General features: G+C 40.5%; 1 protein-coding gene across 1 annotated transcript in view; it reads right to left on the bottom strand.

Annotated features, from left to right (window-relative positions):
- The window catches only part of swap70b (switching B cell complex subunit SWAP70b), a 123,638-nt gene extending 107,982 nt beyond the window's left edge, over nt 1-15,656 (bottom strand). The window contains exon 1 of the mRNA XM_059975877.1: nt 15,402-15,656. Coding sequence (XP_059831860.1) covers nt 15,402-15,497 — 96 coding nt within the window. The 5' untranslated portion in view covers nt 15,498-15,656. The remainder of the gene's footprint in view (nt 1-15,401) is intronic.
- Between the last annotated feature and the right edge of the window lie 268 nt (nt 15,657-15,924).

Raw genomic sequence — 15,924 nt, 5'->3', positions numbered from 1 at the left:
AAACTGAACCTAATACATCCTCATCAATGTCTTGTACAAGTGTAGCAACATTCTAACTTTTGTATTCGGTGCCTAGACTGGGGAAGTTCAAGGTGCCAAAAGCCATCTTTACCACCCTGTCTACCAGTGATAACACGTTCAGGGAACTAAGTACTTCCGCTCCTAAGAAATTTGCATCTGCTTTCACAGAGGTACAGTAAAAGTTTTATATAATTCCAATCTAACATGAGTAAGGAGCAGTTTTTGGAAAATACTGAAATCTGATAAATCTCCAGAAATCGACGACCTGCACCAATTTCAAAACTGGTGGCTATGAACACAGTGGATACGCTGTTCTTCATGTTCCAGAAGTCTGCTAATTCTAGAACAGTTCCCATGGATTGGCTGGTAGGAAATGCCCCAAGGATCAATGTTGGATGAGTGCCACATGTATAACCATGATACAAAAATGGGTTGAGGAGGCAGAAGAGTTTCGGTGCCATATAGACAGGTTAAATGAAAAGATGAGGACAAGACAGACGGAACACTACGCAGGAAAATCTTAGGTCATCCACTTGGGCAAGGAAAATTTTAAAACCAGAATACAGCTTAAAGACTCAAGCACTGTGGTAATATTACAAAATCTGGGACTTATAAACCAGTCTTAATACCATGACAATACTTGTCACTAGTCACTTTAGAGAAATATCAAAAAGGTGTCAAATGATTCAAGAGCAGTTAGATAAAACCCTGTTCAAAGCTTTAATGAGCATCTTAAATCCAGATCAAATATAGACAAACGTGAAAAGTTGCCGTAGAAAAGCAGTATCAATCATCAAAGACCTTTACCACCCAGGCCATCCTCTTTTCTCACTAATGCCATCAGGTAGAAGGTACAAGAGCCTCAGGAATCACACCATCAGGCTCTTTGTACAGAATGGGGTAACTACACTCATTCTATTTCTGGTGTTCCCACAGCTGATGATTTACTTTAAGGACACTTTTAACTAGATCTCATGCTCTCATTATTTCTTGCTATTTATTTTTATCTGTATTTGTACAGTTTGTTGTTCATTGATCCTGTTTACAGTTACAGTTATTTATTCCTAAATATACCCACAGGAAAAAGAATCTCAGGGTTGTATGTGGTGGCATGTATGTACTCTGATAATAAATTTCACTTTGAACTTTGAGAGATTTTGGGAGAGGTTATCGCCAAGGCAACTAAAGCAACAACATGAAAGGCAGGCTGAAAAGTATGGACATCCAAAAAAAGTAGACTTAGAATTCTTCAGATTCAAGGTGTCAGTAGAAGGGAAGCCAACACAAGCAGAGAGAGGCTGGCTGAGCAAAACAGAGTCTTGGATTAAGCTCAAGTTATAGAGCTTGAGGGTTACGGCAACAGGTGACCCTCATTCATCTTCTTGTACCCCCCCCCCCCCGGTGACAATGTGGGATATATGAATTTGCAATGCTCAGTTTTGTAACAGAAGCAACATGATTCCGCACTCTGTGTTGCATGTCAAACCTGCAAATACTCTGGATCAGCCTGAGAGTAGTAATCAAGAGATTTTTTTTTATTAAACAAAATATACTTTATTCAAAAATAAAATTATGTACAATAAACTATTCAATGACTCTCAGTCCTTTACAAACGTTTCCATTACAGTCTTTACATTCCCACACTTTTGCCACCCAGGTGGCACTCTGTTACTTCATATTTACATACACTTGTTCAGGGGTATACACCCCGCCCCCCCCACCCCTCAACTCCTGCGCGAGAAGAACCCTAGACTGTAGTCCCTCAGCACATACTCCTGCAGCCGAGAATGTGCCAGTTGGCAGCATTCCCCCACGGACATCTCCATGTGCTGGAAGACGGTTCACTGGGAATTTCATGTTAAATCAGACCAGGTGATAAACACGCACTGAGTCATCGGGTGTACAATAAAGAGGGATTTTCCGGTTGGTCACTGCAAGTTGACAATGTAATAATGATCAGGGAGGCACAGAACCCGCACGTATTTGTGGGGCAGCTCACATCCACGAAATTTGGTCTCCTACAGAGTTACTGCTGCCAGCACACTTGAAGCGTCTGCTTTTATATTCATTCCTTACCAATTCAAATGTTACATTCCAGTGCCATTGGTTGTAGATCATGTGCGTGACCTTTAACACCTTCCTATTGGCTCTGTTCCAAGCCAGCGTCTATTTACTGCCTTCTTCTTCCCAGCAAGTGACAATCGGGAATTTATGGCTCTTTTTTCTCAATCAGCAACCAGTTTGAATCACGCAGAACAGATACAGACCCCAACAGTCAAAAACCCACATGTTATAGCCAACCAAAGACCACCTCACAAATAACTTCTAATTTGGAAACTATCCATAGTTCAGCAGATTACCTGAGACATCATTGTGTCAACTTTAAAACACTGATCAAGCCAAGTGACCTTAGCTCATAAAATAGAGAGCACAGTCTCTTCATAAAATGGCAACTCCTTCTCCTTCCTCATGGCAAGAACAAAGGCAATTGGTCTGTATGCTTCCATTGTCCTGGATTCATTTGAATTCACTGATTTGTAAACAGTCGTTCTTTCTGGCCAAAATCTCCCTCCTCTTGATCCAAACATATTTATCTTAGGATCATTATCCTTCTCTGTTCTATTGACTACTGATAAGACTACCATGAACCCCCAGCAGGTATGCAACAGTTACACTATACAAAGATAAAAGTACCATTTACTTACGAAATTCATACACTCTGTCTATAATCAGCTTCTCTGTAGTACAAAACCATCATCCTCTTGCTTTTGCACAACTTCAGCCTTCCCCTGCTAAGGTGATGCACATTGAACACCACCATTATCAGGATACATATAATTGATAGCACCTCAGCATACAATACTATCCTCACCCATGGATGTACTTGAACATTTGATCCCCAAATCCAAACCTTATCCCACGAGTCTGAGTCACTCAATATTTCATTTGTTTTATTAGCATGTCCTAATAACTCTTGTATGTTTAGTCTATTGATGGATTATCTCCTTCGCCTCCTCCACAACTCATGTCCAGTCTACAGCCAAATAAGTTGGCAATTCGGCAACAGCATAATCCCAGAGGTACCAATCCATACGAGTGCGTTGGATCTTGAAGTTCTCCTTCATCATTACTGTGTCTCCTGTGGCTAAGGCAATAGCTAAATCTAAAGTCACACTCACAATTACAACATTGTGACTTTCCAAAGGACACTCTTTCCATCCCTTAGTATAATATGTCTGTCCCACCAATGCATTTCGTAAGAAAAGCTCATTCTATACAGGTAGAATAGACAGTGAACAATTCTCATGAGTACTGAAACCAGAATCTAAAAGTTTTTTCTTGTCATCTCTTCTGGACAAGCCCAGTGGTCTTCCCCTTTTAAATCCATCCCTTTCCCGGGACCATTCATAATAATAGCATGTGTTGGTGGGTTACTTAAGAATATCAAAGTCTTCTCATGATATTAATGCACAATGTGAACTCTTTACAAAAAGTAGGTTCAAGTATTTCCATGTCAGGGAATATGAAATACCACACTGACATAAAACCTTCCTTTACTGTCATCACAGGTACCCAGTACTCTGTTGATTAATATTAGACTTCTAATATGACACAAGGACATTTTTCCCGAAACCCTTCATTTAGTTGCTCATCTGACACCCAATTTGGTGCCTTACATGCATCAAGTTGTAATAACTTTGTACCAATCATGGCGAGCAAACAATTAGTATACTTAGCTCAAATCTTAGCATTATGCGTTCCCTTAGAAAGGAGGTCTATGTAGCCAATTATGAAATTTGTTGTATCTTGAAGAGATGTATCTGATTCTGCTAACTTTCTTCAGTAATATCCCACATTTTCTGCTGAAGAGACTATGTCTGGTTTCCTAATTCTGCTATATCTAAAACACAGACATTGCAAACATTGACCCATAACATAAAATTCCACTAGTTCCAAAAGTCCCTTCTTTTTCTAATTTTGATGGCTTAAACTCACTCCTGCTTAGTTGCCTCCCAAGAAAATAACTACCTTGTTGTAGACGAGCACTATTCAGGCACAATTATTTCAGTTATATTAAAAATTATCTGCATATGCTGGTACCAAAGTGACAAATTCCCCTGTATCTCCTAACACTAATCCTATTCTTTGTACTATACTGGGTCTCACTACATCTAGACTCTGGTGTAGTTCTAGTTGCTTGAGGTTGTGGGGTTGTCAATTTCACATTATTCCCATCATATTGAGTTAAACCTGTAACACACACATGTAATTCCTGCTCTTATTTCCAGTTTCAAGTTTCAATTGTAAATCATTTTAAGTCCATATTTTCTAGCTGTTTTCCAGCCCATCCAATCCATGCTCCCAATTATCTTTGAACTCAAGCCTTCAATCTTTTTTTACCTCACCCTATTTCATTTCAGGATGGGGAGGCAAAAACCTACATGTTTTTGTTTCCTTTTCTTGACAAAACTCCCAATTGTCAGAATGAGGGAATGGAAAAATTCCTCCTTGATCAAATCTGTTACCATCTACTTGGAACAGCTGTTCCAAATGGGACTGCAGGGAATATGTGGTGTGCAGCAGAAACTCCTTTTTAAACCAGTATTATATTTTCTGTTCTTTGACTGTTCGTGGAAGGTCAGGAAAACTTAGCGGATGTGCACATAGATATTTGGTTGTGTAAGTTCATGTGTTATTTTGTTAAGACAATAAAGATACTTGTCTGTAATTACAGATTCTCTCTGTGCCTCCCTGATCATTATTACAAGGATGTTACTTTGGATGCTGTAATAAGGGGGTATAATTTATATGAGAAATCAGAGGGCCAAACACTACAGAGGTAACTGTATTGAGCTCCAAACATAAGTCATTAAGATTCTTCATCTCCTACCAGAAATTAACCAAGCAATGGCTCAATAAGGTGGACTGTCAATGAAGAACTGTTTCAGCATCTCAACAAAGTCAGGAAGTCAGTCATACTCCAGATCACTGTGATACAGATTAGGACTATTTCAATCATATCCTAATCAAAGTCATAGCCAGAGATTTAATCAGAAATGGCTAAACATGGAACTGTAGGAAAGCTGAGAACAGATTTGGGAGATGACACGACTTTCAGGGACTTGAAAATCGCATCCAAGTCATGTCATAGACTCAATGAAAGGAGAGCAAAAGAGTTATTTTTCATTAAGGAGTTTATTGATGGCAGATTTCAAAAGGGTAGAGACGAAAGAAAGTCATCACTCTAGAAAAAGAGACAGTCTTTAATCATTAACAAACATAAAATGCTGGACAGGTAGCAACTAAAAAGAGGAATAAACAGTCGACATTTCAGGCCAAGACCTTTCACCAGGACTGAAAGTAAGGAGGTGGGGGAGAGAGAAAGGATTACAAGCTGGCAGGTGATAGGTGAAACCAGATGAGGGGGAATGTGGGTGCGGGGGGGTGATGAAGTAAGGAAAGGAGAGGTGATAGGTGGAAGACGTTAGGGGCTAAAGAAGAAAGAATCTGATAGGAGAGCAGTGGACAATGGGAGAAAGGGAAGGAGGAGGGGCATCAGAGGGAGATGGACAGGTTAGAAGAAATGTTAAGAGGGGAACCAGTATGGAGAATGGAAAAAAGAGAGAAGGGGGAAGGGAAGAAATTAGTTTGATATTGATGGTCGTACTATCGGGTTGGAGGCTATCAATTACGTGGAGATTGGGAAAGGGAAGGTGAGTGATGTGGAGTGGGTGTAATTATGTTTAATTTTCCTAAATGATTAGTTATTTGCTCATTAATTATTGACTGCAGCATCTTGCCAATAACAGCTGTTAAACTGACTGGCCAAAGATACTCCACCTTCTGCCTTCTCTTTCTGAGCAGGGGTCACATTGACAGTTTGCCAATCTTATGGTACCCATCAGGATTTAGCAAGTTTTGAAATTTTTAAATCAATGAGTCCACTATTTCTTCCTTTAAAACCCTAGTGGGCAGCCAATTGGCTCCTGGGTATCTGTTCTCCTTCAGTCCCAGGAATTTCTTTCATACAGTGGATTATGCTTAGTTGGGCCATCGGTTATTTGGGGCAGTGCTTACTTGGGACAACTCTGAAAGAACAAATAATTGATAAAATAGCAAAGATTCCTTTTGTTTACTTGGTCCACTGTGCCACTTAATTGGGACAGGAAACTGTTGCTGAACAGTTTCTATTTAGCATCAGTCGTGTGCCCTTGTGTGGGCATTAGACCCTACACCATGTTTAGAGCAAACAGTTTTTAAATAACATCAGTTGCATGTGCTTGTGCTCAAAAAACAGATTTTTGTAACAGATAGCTGGTGAGAAATGAGCAGTAAGCCAATTCAGAACTGTTTTACTCACTGCGGCTTCAAGCATTCTGGCTTGGAATTGTGAGAAATGGCCAAGAGTGAAAATGAAACAATTTCATGACTTCAACAAGTTAGGAACTACACATAATTTGAAGGTATCAACAATCATCTTGAAAGTTACAATGAAAATGAAGATTTGGAGGATGCAATCGTTGAAAGCGTTGTATGAAGGCAGTCCATTATCCAGGTGTCACACCAGGTGTCTGTGCTGATTTAGTTCATTTATCATCTATCAATAGAATGCACAGTGTACAGCACATTCCTCTGACAATAACAATCAAGAACTAAAACACAGTTGTATAGTACTGTGGTAGTATTGATAGTTTTCTAATTTGTTCTGCATTTCACTTAAATACATAATTTGTTATTTAATTAAATGATGATTTGGGTTTTTTTAAATACACTTTTAACTATTTCCATGAAACTTCAGCTAATTGGGTCAAAATGTACTGGCCATGATATCTCCCATTTAATCAGAATCCACTGTACTTTATCTCATGTGATTGGCATTTTCACAAGTTCCTATTATTTGAATCTGTTATCTTTGGGATATTTGCAGTTTCCTCTACAGTGAAGACTGATGGTTTTATCATTCCCGCCATTTCTCTGTTTCTGTTATTAACTAACCAGCTTTGTTCTTTACATCCCATACCTGCCTTGGCCACCTTTTCCTGTGTATACATTCACAGAAATTCTTACACAAGAGGGCGGAGCTTAGTTACAATGGCGCTAAACAGTGTCTCCTTTGCTTGCATCTTCATAAACAGCTTTATTTCCATCTTCAATATCTCTATTTTTCCTTTTCAGTGTTCTGTGGAAGATCCTGACCTGGAATTACACGCTGACTTTGGTTCTTTGCAGGTATGGAACTCGCTCTTGGGGTTTCACGGCCAGCCATTATCCAACAAGCCAAGGGTGCAGCCGAAAGAGCTCAGCTCGCCTTCAGAGGGCCAGGATCTCCTGGCTATGGAGACAGGCGGGTCAAAGGTCAGTGTCCCGGCAGGAAATCGCTGTATCATGGGAGTGGGAAGACCTCAGGCCATGTGCCCAGAGACCCGAGATCTTTGGGCACTGAGCTGGGGGTTTTAGCATCGTAGACTAGCTGTGAAACAGAAGTACCGTTTTCTCCTTTATGCTTGAGTTCTCGGAGGTAGGTGCCGATGCTTATTTTTGCCGGTGGGGGGAGGGGGAATCACTGCTTTGCTGCTGCTTACGTGTGGGGGGGGGAGCTGGGGGGGTGCTTTGGGGTTCTAACATTTATCTGCCATTCATTCACTGGGGGCACTCCTCTGTTTTCATGGATGGTTGCAAAGAAAAAGCATTTCAGGATGTATATTGGATAAACTTCTCTGACGTTAAATGTGCCTTTGAAACCTTTGAAGTTTCTTCCCAAAATCAATTTTCTCCCTTCTTGTCCATGTTACAGTCTGTTATTGGTGGATCCTATAAATGTACCAGTCCTCTAGCCTTCCACCAGCCCCTGCCACTTTGTATGCCCTACTTTACAACTTAACATTATCCCTCACCTCCTTTGTGAGCCACAGATTGTGCCTCTTTCACGTGGAAATCCTTCTTTATGATTGCGATAAATTCCCACTGTGTTATGGATCAGTTGTCTGACTATCTGCCACCAAAGCTACCTGTTAAAGTTTTCCGCAGTCTAGCTTTCAAGGCCAGTGTGAAGGACTATGCAAAATAGAGCTTTATTTGAATACCATCACACATAGATTTTTAACATTTACTCGTATGTATTAGCATAATTCAAACATGAAGATCCATTTTAATGTTTACTTAGTACTTTTTTTAAACCTTTGACTGTTTTTAATAACTTGTTTTAAAAAAGTGTCATGGTGCGTACATCCCTGGTGTATGAATTAGGAAAGATTTACGTTAAAAACACAAAAAGCTATACAAAGCTCCAAAATCATCTCCTTTAAGTGTAGCAAACAAAAATAAAGCTTGAGGAAATAAGTCATTATTTCCTCTTTAATGACTTGGTTATTATTTCTACCTAAGGAGGTGGAGCAAGACTGAAGGAAGCTAGTGTTATGAATGTGCCACAACTCTGAGGGGCCGAAGGGTACAACGTAGCCTCCTCCTTTTTGAGAATCGCAAGATCACTATTAAGTCAGTTCAGGAGACCCAGGAAATGAGAGAAAGACCTGCAGAATCCACAAAGAGTTTGGAATGTGTCCTGGCCTCTGAAAGGCGGAACCATTGATACCGGCTATTGTCTCGGAGACGGAATTGTGTATTGAATCCTGTACGATGCATCGAAGCCCCCAGGCAATGAACTGAGGTGGGGGGGTTTGGTGGAGGAATTGCATCATCCCAACCTGAATGACATCTGAGACCCTGTGAGTCAGGATAAAAGAGGGTCTGTGGGAACAGCCCCTCAGACGCACCAGAAGAAACGCTAGCGATCCCGTAATAGCGAAAGCCGGTGGGAAGGCCACGTGCGTCCATTTCCATTTGCCCTGGAATCGGTGGGCCTTTACCACAGAAGAATGGTTTTTAGCTAACAACGAGGAAATCAACTCCCAACGACTCTCGAAGGATTGACATCATAAAAGGAATGGGCAAGTTTTATCCCGTCTTTCTCTCCAACCAAAAAGCTGCAGCTTGAATGAACTAAAGTGACTTTTATATTTCCATCGGACAAATACATTATCCCCCAGACAACGATAGAGCTATTCCTTATCGATTATTATTATACCCACGCTTTTAGATTTAGTATTGACGACGTATATCAGCTGTATGTTTGCATTGATATTATTTTTGTGTATTTTTATTAATAAATACCATTAAAAATAGTACCATCAGACTTCAACAGACCTCTCTATCTTTGCTGGTAAGTGACCCAGTTAAGGGGTAGGTAACACTAGCGACTCAGGAATGGCTTGTGAATCCTGTCTCTGTGATAAATCCTGACAAGTTATAATTTTTCAAAAACAGATTCAGAAAACCTCTCTGCTGATGTCTGTGGAATCTGAGAGTAGGTAACAACAATAGGCTGAATGGCCTAATTCTGCACCTATGTCCTATGGTCTAACAATTATAAAAAGCAAATTAGAAAATATCTTCTCATTTCAATATTTTTAAAGAACCTTGAGGTAAAATTTATTTTTAAATTTCAAGATAACTTTAGAATGACACTTTGGAATCCAGGTGAAGAGGTTATTTGATTTATGACCTAATTACTGTTACTTCAACATTCCATGTCTACTGAAATGCCAGTTCCCAATATATGTTACATCAGATTACAGCATGAAATCAGTTCCCAAATCTAGGTTCTTCATGGTATTTCTCATTTTTCTATTTCAATCTTCACTCAAAGTGAAAGTGTTTTCAGTTTAAATGTGTAGGATGCATTGGGAATATTATGAGACAAGATTTCTAAGTGCATATGAATTTATTGTCTCAATTTTTTAAACATTAATGTTTTCCTCATATAATCCCATTTCTGCCAAGATCAGCAGTAAGAAATATTATTCTCTTTATTAGCTTCTCAAGGTAATTTTAAAAAATAATGAATACAGTCCTCCGGGTCCGGATCAAAATTCTGTTCATCATACTAGAAGCATTGTACCAAGCCTCAGGATAGGATTTTCTTTTAATTTATTCATCATCCTTCAGCATCTGGGTGTTAATGGGCAGGCCAGAGTTATTGTCCAACTCTGACTGTTTCCCAGAAGTTGGTGCTACCATGCTTTTTGAGCCAGTGCAAGATGTGAGTTACATGATTTAGCCCCAGATAATGATGAAGGAACAGAAATATTTCCAAGTCATGACAGCATATGACTTAGAAAAAAATCCTGCCCTGGTACTTCTGGTGTTGGAGGTTGTGGATTTGAATGTCAATGCTGGGTGAGTACCTATAATTGTTGATGCACACAGTCAGCCGGTGAGCAGCAGTAGAGGCTGGAACGAGCATTTAATTACAGTTGAAGTACAGTGATGTCCAACCATACTGACTTACGTGTGAAAACCACCAGCAGAACAGAAACAAATCCAGCTCTAAATCATGCCCAGACAATGGCATTGTGTTGAACATTCATTTGTTGCACAAGATGCAATGCAACTAAAAGGCATTTACGTTAAGTCCAACAACTCTGTCAGTTTGAGCCTCACAATGCAAAGCCAATTTTGTTCTTGTACCTTTATCCATTTCTGTACTTGAAACATAAAGGACAACATGATTCTTACTCATCCTTCTAAACAGTTCTCACATTTAGGAAGAGTCAGAGTACCACAGCTTTTCTTCCAATGGAAATAAGTCTAAACCATCAAGTCTTGTCTCATAAACACATGTCCCATTCTGGCATTTTACTGCTGAATCAGCACCGTGCATCATCTCAAGTAGTGCATGTAGTCCTAGACACCAGGTATAAAAAGGTTGTGTTACTGCTGGGGAGGGTGCAGAGGAAACTCACCAGGCTATTGTCTGGGATGGAACACTTCAAATTATGAGGATACACTAGAAATACAAAGTCCATTCTCCCTGGGGCAGAGGAGGCCAAGAGAGAACACGGCTGAGGAATATAAAATTATGAGGGGTATAGATAAGCAAACTTTTCCCTGGAGCAGATGTAAATAAAACTAGAGGACGTAGATTTAGGGAAAGGAAGAAGAAATTTAGAGAGGATATGAAGGGAACTATCTTAATCCAGAGAATGTCAAGTACCTGGAAAGCACAGTCTGAGAGAATGGTTGTAGGTGAGTTGCTTGAATTGCTTAGGTAGAGAGAGCAATGGACCAAGTACCAAGTGGTGGGATTAATTTGGAAATCTGTCCTTTGGTCTCAACTATAACAATTCTATTATTATGTATTGTCCATAGTTTCAAAGTTTTTTATGTAATGGACTTCTGAAATCAACAGTCAGTGACCTAAACACTGCCTTCATTTTTTTTTAAACTTACTTTTTTTGTGTTCTAGTCCTCTATTTGTAGGATGGCAGGGTGGAGATACCTCTCCACCAAAGGAGGTGTAAGGTGCTCCTTCCCTCTGCTAGCCAGCAGGTCACCCTTGGGCAAGGTGTAGCACCTGCTCAGACCCCCGACCAGGGTCACGTGAAGCCATGGGGAGCAGGTGGTGAATGATCGGTCGTATACGCAGTTGATGCACACCACAAGTCCTGGTTATGCGACAACTGACACCAGGCAGACAATCTCTAAAGAGTATTGATAATGGCTAGGGTCATCTGTCTTATAAAGACACTGCCCAGAAGGTGGCAATGGCAAACAACTTTTGTAGAAAAATTTGCCAAGAACAATCATGGTCATGGAAAGGCCATGATTGTCCACATCATACAACATGGCACAAAACAAACAAACAAGCCTCTACTTATTGAGTCAGTCAGTCTTGCCTCACTGATGCACCATCAATAACTCTCGGAGACGGGAGGCAAACGATAGGCTTTTATTAGCAGCAAAACGGAGCACAGCATCTCGGAGACTGAGGGGGGAGCAGTGCCTCCAATCGCCTTTATACAGGGGTCTGTGGGAGGAGCCACAGGAGCAGTCAGCAGAGGGGCGTGTCCAGACAGGTATACATAGTTTACCACACTCACACTTGGAAAACTTTTAAGCTTTTTTAAACTTAGTATAAATCAAGTTTATGCTTTCCATTTTATCTTCCTCAAAATATAAGACAGATGTTTCCATTTTAGCCTGCATCTTCCACCTGCTTGGCCTTTGATTAGCTTCTCAGTATTTCTCCCTTCACTCTATAAAATCTTATCTATCCTGTTATATTCTCTTAAAATATTTCCCTCTCCAAATCCATATTATGTCTTTGGGTATTTCACTTCCAACCCTCCTCACATCTGAAGCATAAACTATTGGATTTCTTAACCCTAGCCCCTCTCCCTTCCTGTTTACAATGCATACAGTTACACTTGCTGGTAACCCAAAGCAAATTAGCTTCAAATGTTGTGTGCCTGCACTCTCTTAAAATGGAGGCCAAATAAGATTTATGAATGCATTGTGTAATGGTTCTAAGATCTATGGTTGTTGGCACTCAAGTCGAGGCTCGCACTTGAAAGGATATTTAGATACAAGAGCAGAATGTTCCCATTGTTGCAATATCATTTCTTTAAAAATATGGATTGGAAGTGCACTGAAAAGATCATTGTATTTACACATCCAAAAGTAAAATGTTGTCAATTCAGGCAATCTGAAAGAAATCAGTAAATATTGAAAATACTCAGCAGATCAGGGAAAAACTACACCGAGAAACACAGCTATCATTTCAGGTGACTATCCCTGCTGAATATTCCCAACACTTTTCTGCTTTGTTACAATATTCCGATATGTAGAAATACTCAGTCAAAACCTCTCAACGTCATTACACCAAGAATCTCAAGATACTTCTCTCCAGGTAAAATCAATACATCTCCTCACATTCTATCAACAGGCAAGGCTCAATAAATCCTTAATTGCTTAATTAAGAGTATATTAACTGAGGATACAAACTGAACAAAAACAAATTATTAGCTGGATAACAAAAATGAGAAGCAAATCAATTCTGTATATATCAAATTTTTGCACAATTGTCCTCACCGTCACCAGCTGTTTATTACAGTGCTTGTTGGAGATTAAGCATCATGTCTAATAGTACAGGATAATAAGTAAATCACCCCATCATTTAGCTAGCGAACAAACGATCCTCCGCTCATTTTAATACGGAAAGCAATGCTAATTAACCCCTTGAAGGTAACCTATAACCATGATACTTCAGCTGCAAGTCAAGGCCCCATAGAAAGTTTGACAATTTTGCTACATGACACATCTCAGATAAGCGCAACCCTCAACATTGATGAGCGCCTTTTCACCGCAATAGTCACTGAGTACTGGTTTAAGTAAATCTGGTTATTTATATCCCTCCTTATTCATTGGGAATTTAAGGAGATTTGGTATGTCACCAAAGACTCCAGGATGTTTTTTTTAAAAACAGGTATACTGTAGAGAACACTATGACGAGTTGCATTGCTGCCAGGCAGTGATGCATCAGAAGAGCTGTAGAGTGTTGTAAACTCTGCCACCTCCATCATGGGCACAAGCTTCCCCACCAGAGGGCATCTTCAAAAGGTGCTGCCTCAAGATGGCAGTTTCCATTAAGGACCCCCACCATTCTGGAGATGTGCTCGTTTCATTACAAATATCAGGGAGGTGATACAGGAGCCAAAAGACACACACTCAAATGTCTTAGGAACAGCTCCTTCCCGTCTGTCATCAGATTTATGAATGATCCATGAACACTATGTCACCATTCTTTTTTGCACTATTTTTAATCTAACTTACAGTAAACGTTTTACCTTGTACTGTACTGCTGCCAGGAAAGAACAAATTTCATTACATGCATTAGTGATAATGATAAATTCAATTCCTGAGATGTCAGTACCAAATACAGCCACAAACAGAGCCATAAAGATATTGATTCATTCATCACAAAGGGGACTGCCCAAGCCCGAGTTACTGAATTGGTTATAACTATTATACAGCCTAAATTTATTCACAAAATCTCATACTTCACCACTGTTGTAGGTGGTCTAGAATATACACCACAGCAAAACAATGAATATGTCTAACGGAAAAGTTGTGAGATTTCCATTAATAGGCGTGATGATGAAATTACAGCCAAAATTATGACTATTCATGAGAGCATGCGGCAAAATCTATTTTCAACTAGATTGTTCTTTATTGAAAGAGATGGAGTGCCAGAGAGTGCTTCTGCAAATGCCCAGAGGCTTTAAAGAGGCCTCTCCATTATCTAAACAAGGATATTTTTGACTTGGAGTTCCTGCAAAAAAGGTCCCAAAAGATTGATTCCCCGGATGAAGGAAGCAATGAGAATCTTGAGAATTCTCTCTACCGAAGAATTGTAAATACCAAGTAATGAAGTATATTGAGAGTAAAGATAAATAATTTGGAGAAAACAGGACAGAAAGTGAAGATGACACCAGTGATCAGTTCGGCCATAATCGTACTCTATATCAGGCAGGTTCAGAAGGTGATAGACTACTCCTGCTCTCTAATGTTAAATTTCTATTAATCTCATTAAAAATTGACAAATACGGTTGTGGCCCAAAACAAGCACGAAACTTACTCCACATTAGAATACGAGTGCCTTAAGAGTAAAGGCTGTATTTTCAAGCTAAAACCACAAATCATTTAACATTTGTGGAAGTGGCAATCAGAAAAGAAGTGTCTAACCCGCGGAAGTGGGGGAGATTCGTGTATGGTTGCTAGGAGGCAGAGTCACTGTAGTGGGCCAAAATGTACTCGGGCGTGGGACTCGATTCACAGTGTAAACGGGCACAGACATTCAGCCATGGCAATGAAGATTTTACACTGCATATTGTTGGTTATGTCTCGAATACAGAAGTTCCTGGTGTAGGATAACAGAGGCTTCTGGTGTAAAATCAGAGCAAATTACGCTCCAACGGGCAGACTCACTGCAACCTTGGGGTTTATCCAAAGGAAGTTATGTCAAACCCCCTGTCGGCAACTTAAAGTATCCGTCAGCGCGCACACAAATCCAAACACATGTAAATTCTGGAAATCTTAAATAAGAGCAGCGGCAGAGCGGGTCAGCAGGTGACCGACTCCCAGAACGCCGGCCGCCCCTCAGATCACAACGCAACACCGGCGTGAGCAAGATCAAAACAAACAGGTTTCCCTTGGCCGAAGTTAACCAGCTGAATTTTACCGAAAACCCAGTCGGTGAATCGACAGTCAAAGTAGCTTAGTGTTAAACGTTAGTTCCTACGTTTGATTTCGGATCTCATTTAACTGGAACTAAAATGTTCCAATTTCACAAAGTAATATCATATTGATCAATTAATTGAAGAATTTTAATTATTTTCAGTTTCAGATCCCTTTTATCCCACAGAACCACGGGAGGGGTGACTGCAGGTGGGGCAGAAACAGCCGGGGTACTCCGAGCTGCCCGCCCGGTGGGAGCAGCCTAAGTCGCGCGACAAAAACCGAGCAGAAAGTTGCGAATTCACCTTCAGCTGAGACTTCGACACCTTGCCGCATTTGTCGACGTCCAGGGCCGTGAACGCATGCCAGATAACTTTCAACAACTCCTCTCGAAGCGCCATCGCCGCTGCCTCCGAGTTAGTCCGGTTTCGCTGCGGGTGCCTTGACCTGCCTCTTCCGCACGTCAGTCAGAGGCAGGGCGCCTCGCACGCATTCCTCCGGGGACTGTCGCTCGGCTCACTGCTCCCACCGCCAAGCGGCCAGAGCCTGGAATTCCTCCTGGTCCACAAGGTAACAGGTAGCGAGCGCGCTGGGTCCTGGTGGCACATCCCCAATAAGATCGTCAAAATCAGAAGGGAAAAAATTAATAACAGATCATTCTTGACATGCCATCAAATTTCTGAAAGGTCCACGTTATTCTTTTTTGCACTATCTATTTAGTTTAGTAATTTATATTAATTTATGTCTTTGCATGGACCGTTGTCATTATGTGTTAATGAATATAATCCATAAATTTTCTAAATCATAAACGTACCACAGCCTTTAGAG

The sequence above is a fragment of the Hypanus sabinus genome, chromosome 7 (genome assembly GCF_030144855.1).
Source record: "Hypanus sabinus isolate sHypSab1 chromosome 7, sHypSab1.hap1, whole genome shotgun sequence".
NCBI lineage: Eukaryota > Metazoa > Chordata > Chondrichthyes > Myliobatiformes > Dasyatidae > Hypanus > Hypanus sabinus.
Note: the sequence above shows the minus strand (reverse complement) of the source record. Positions and strands in the feature narration are given on the sequence as shown.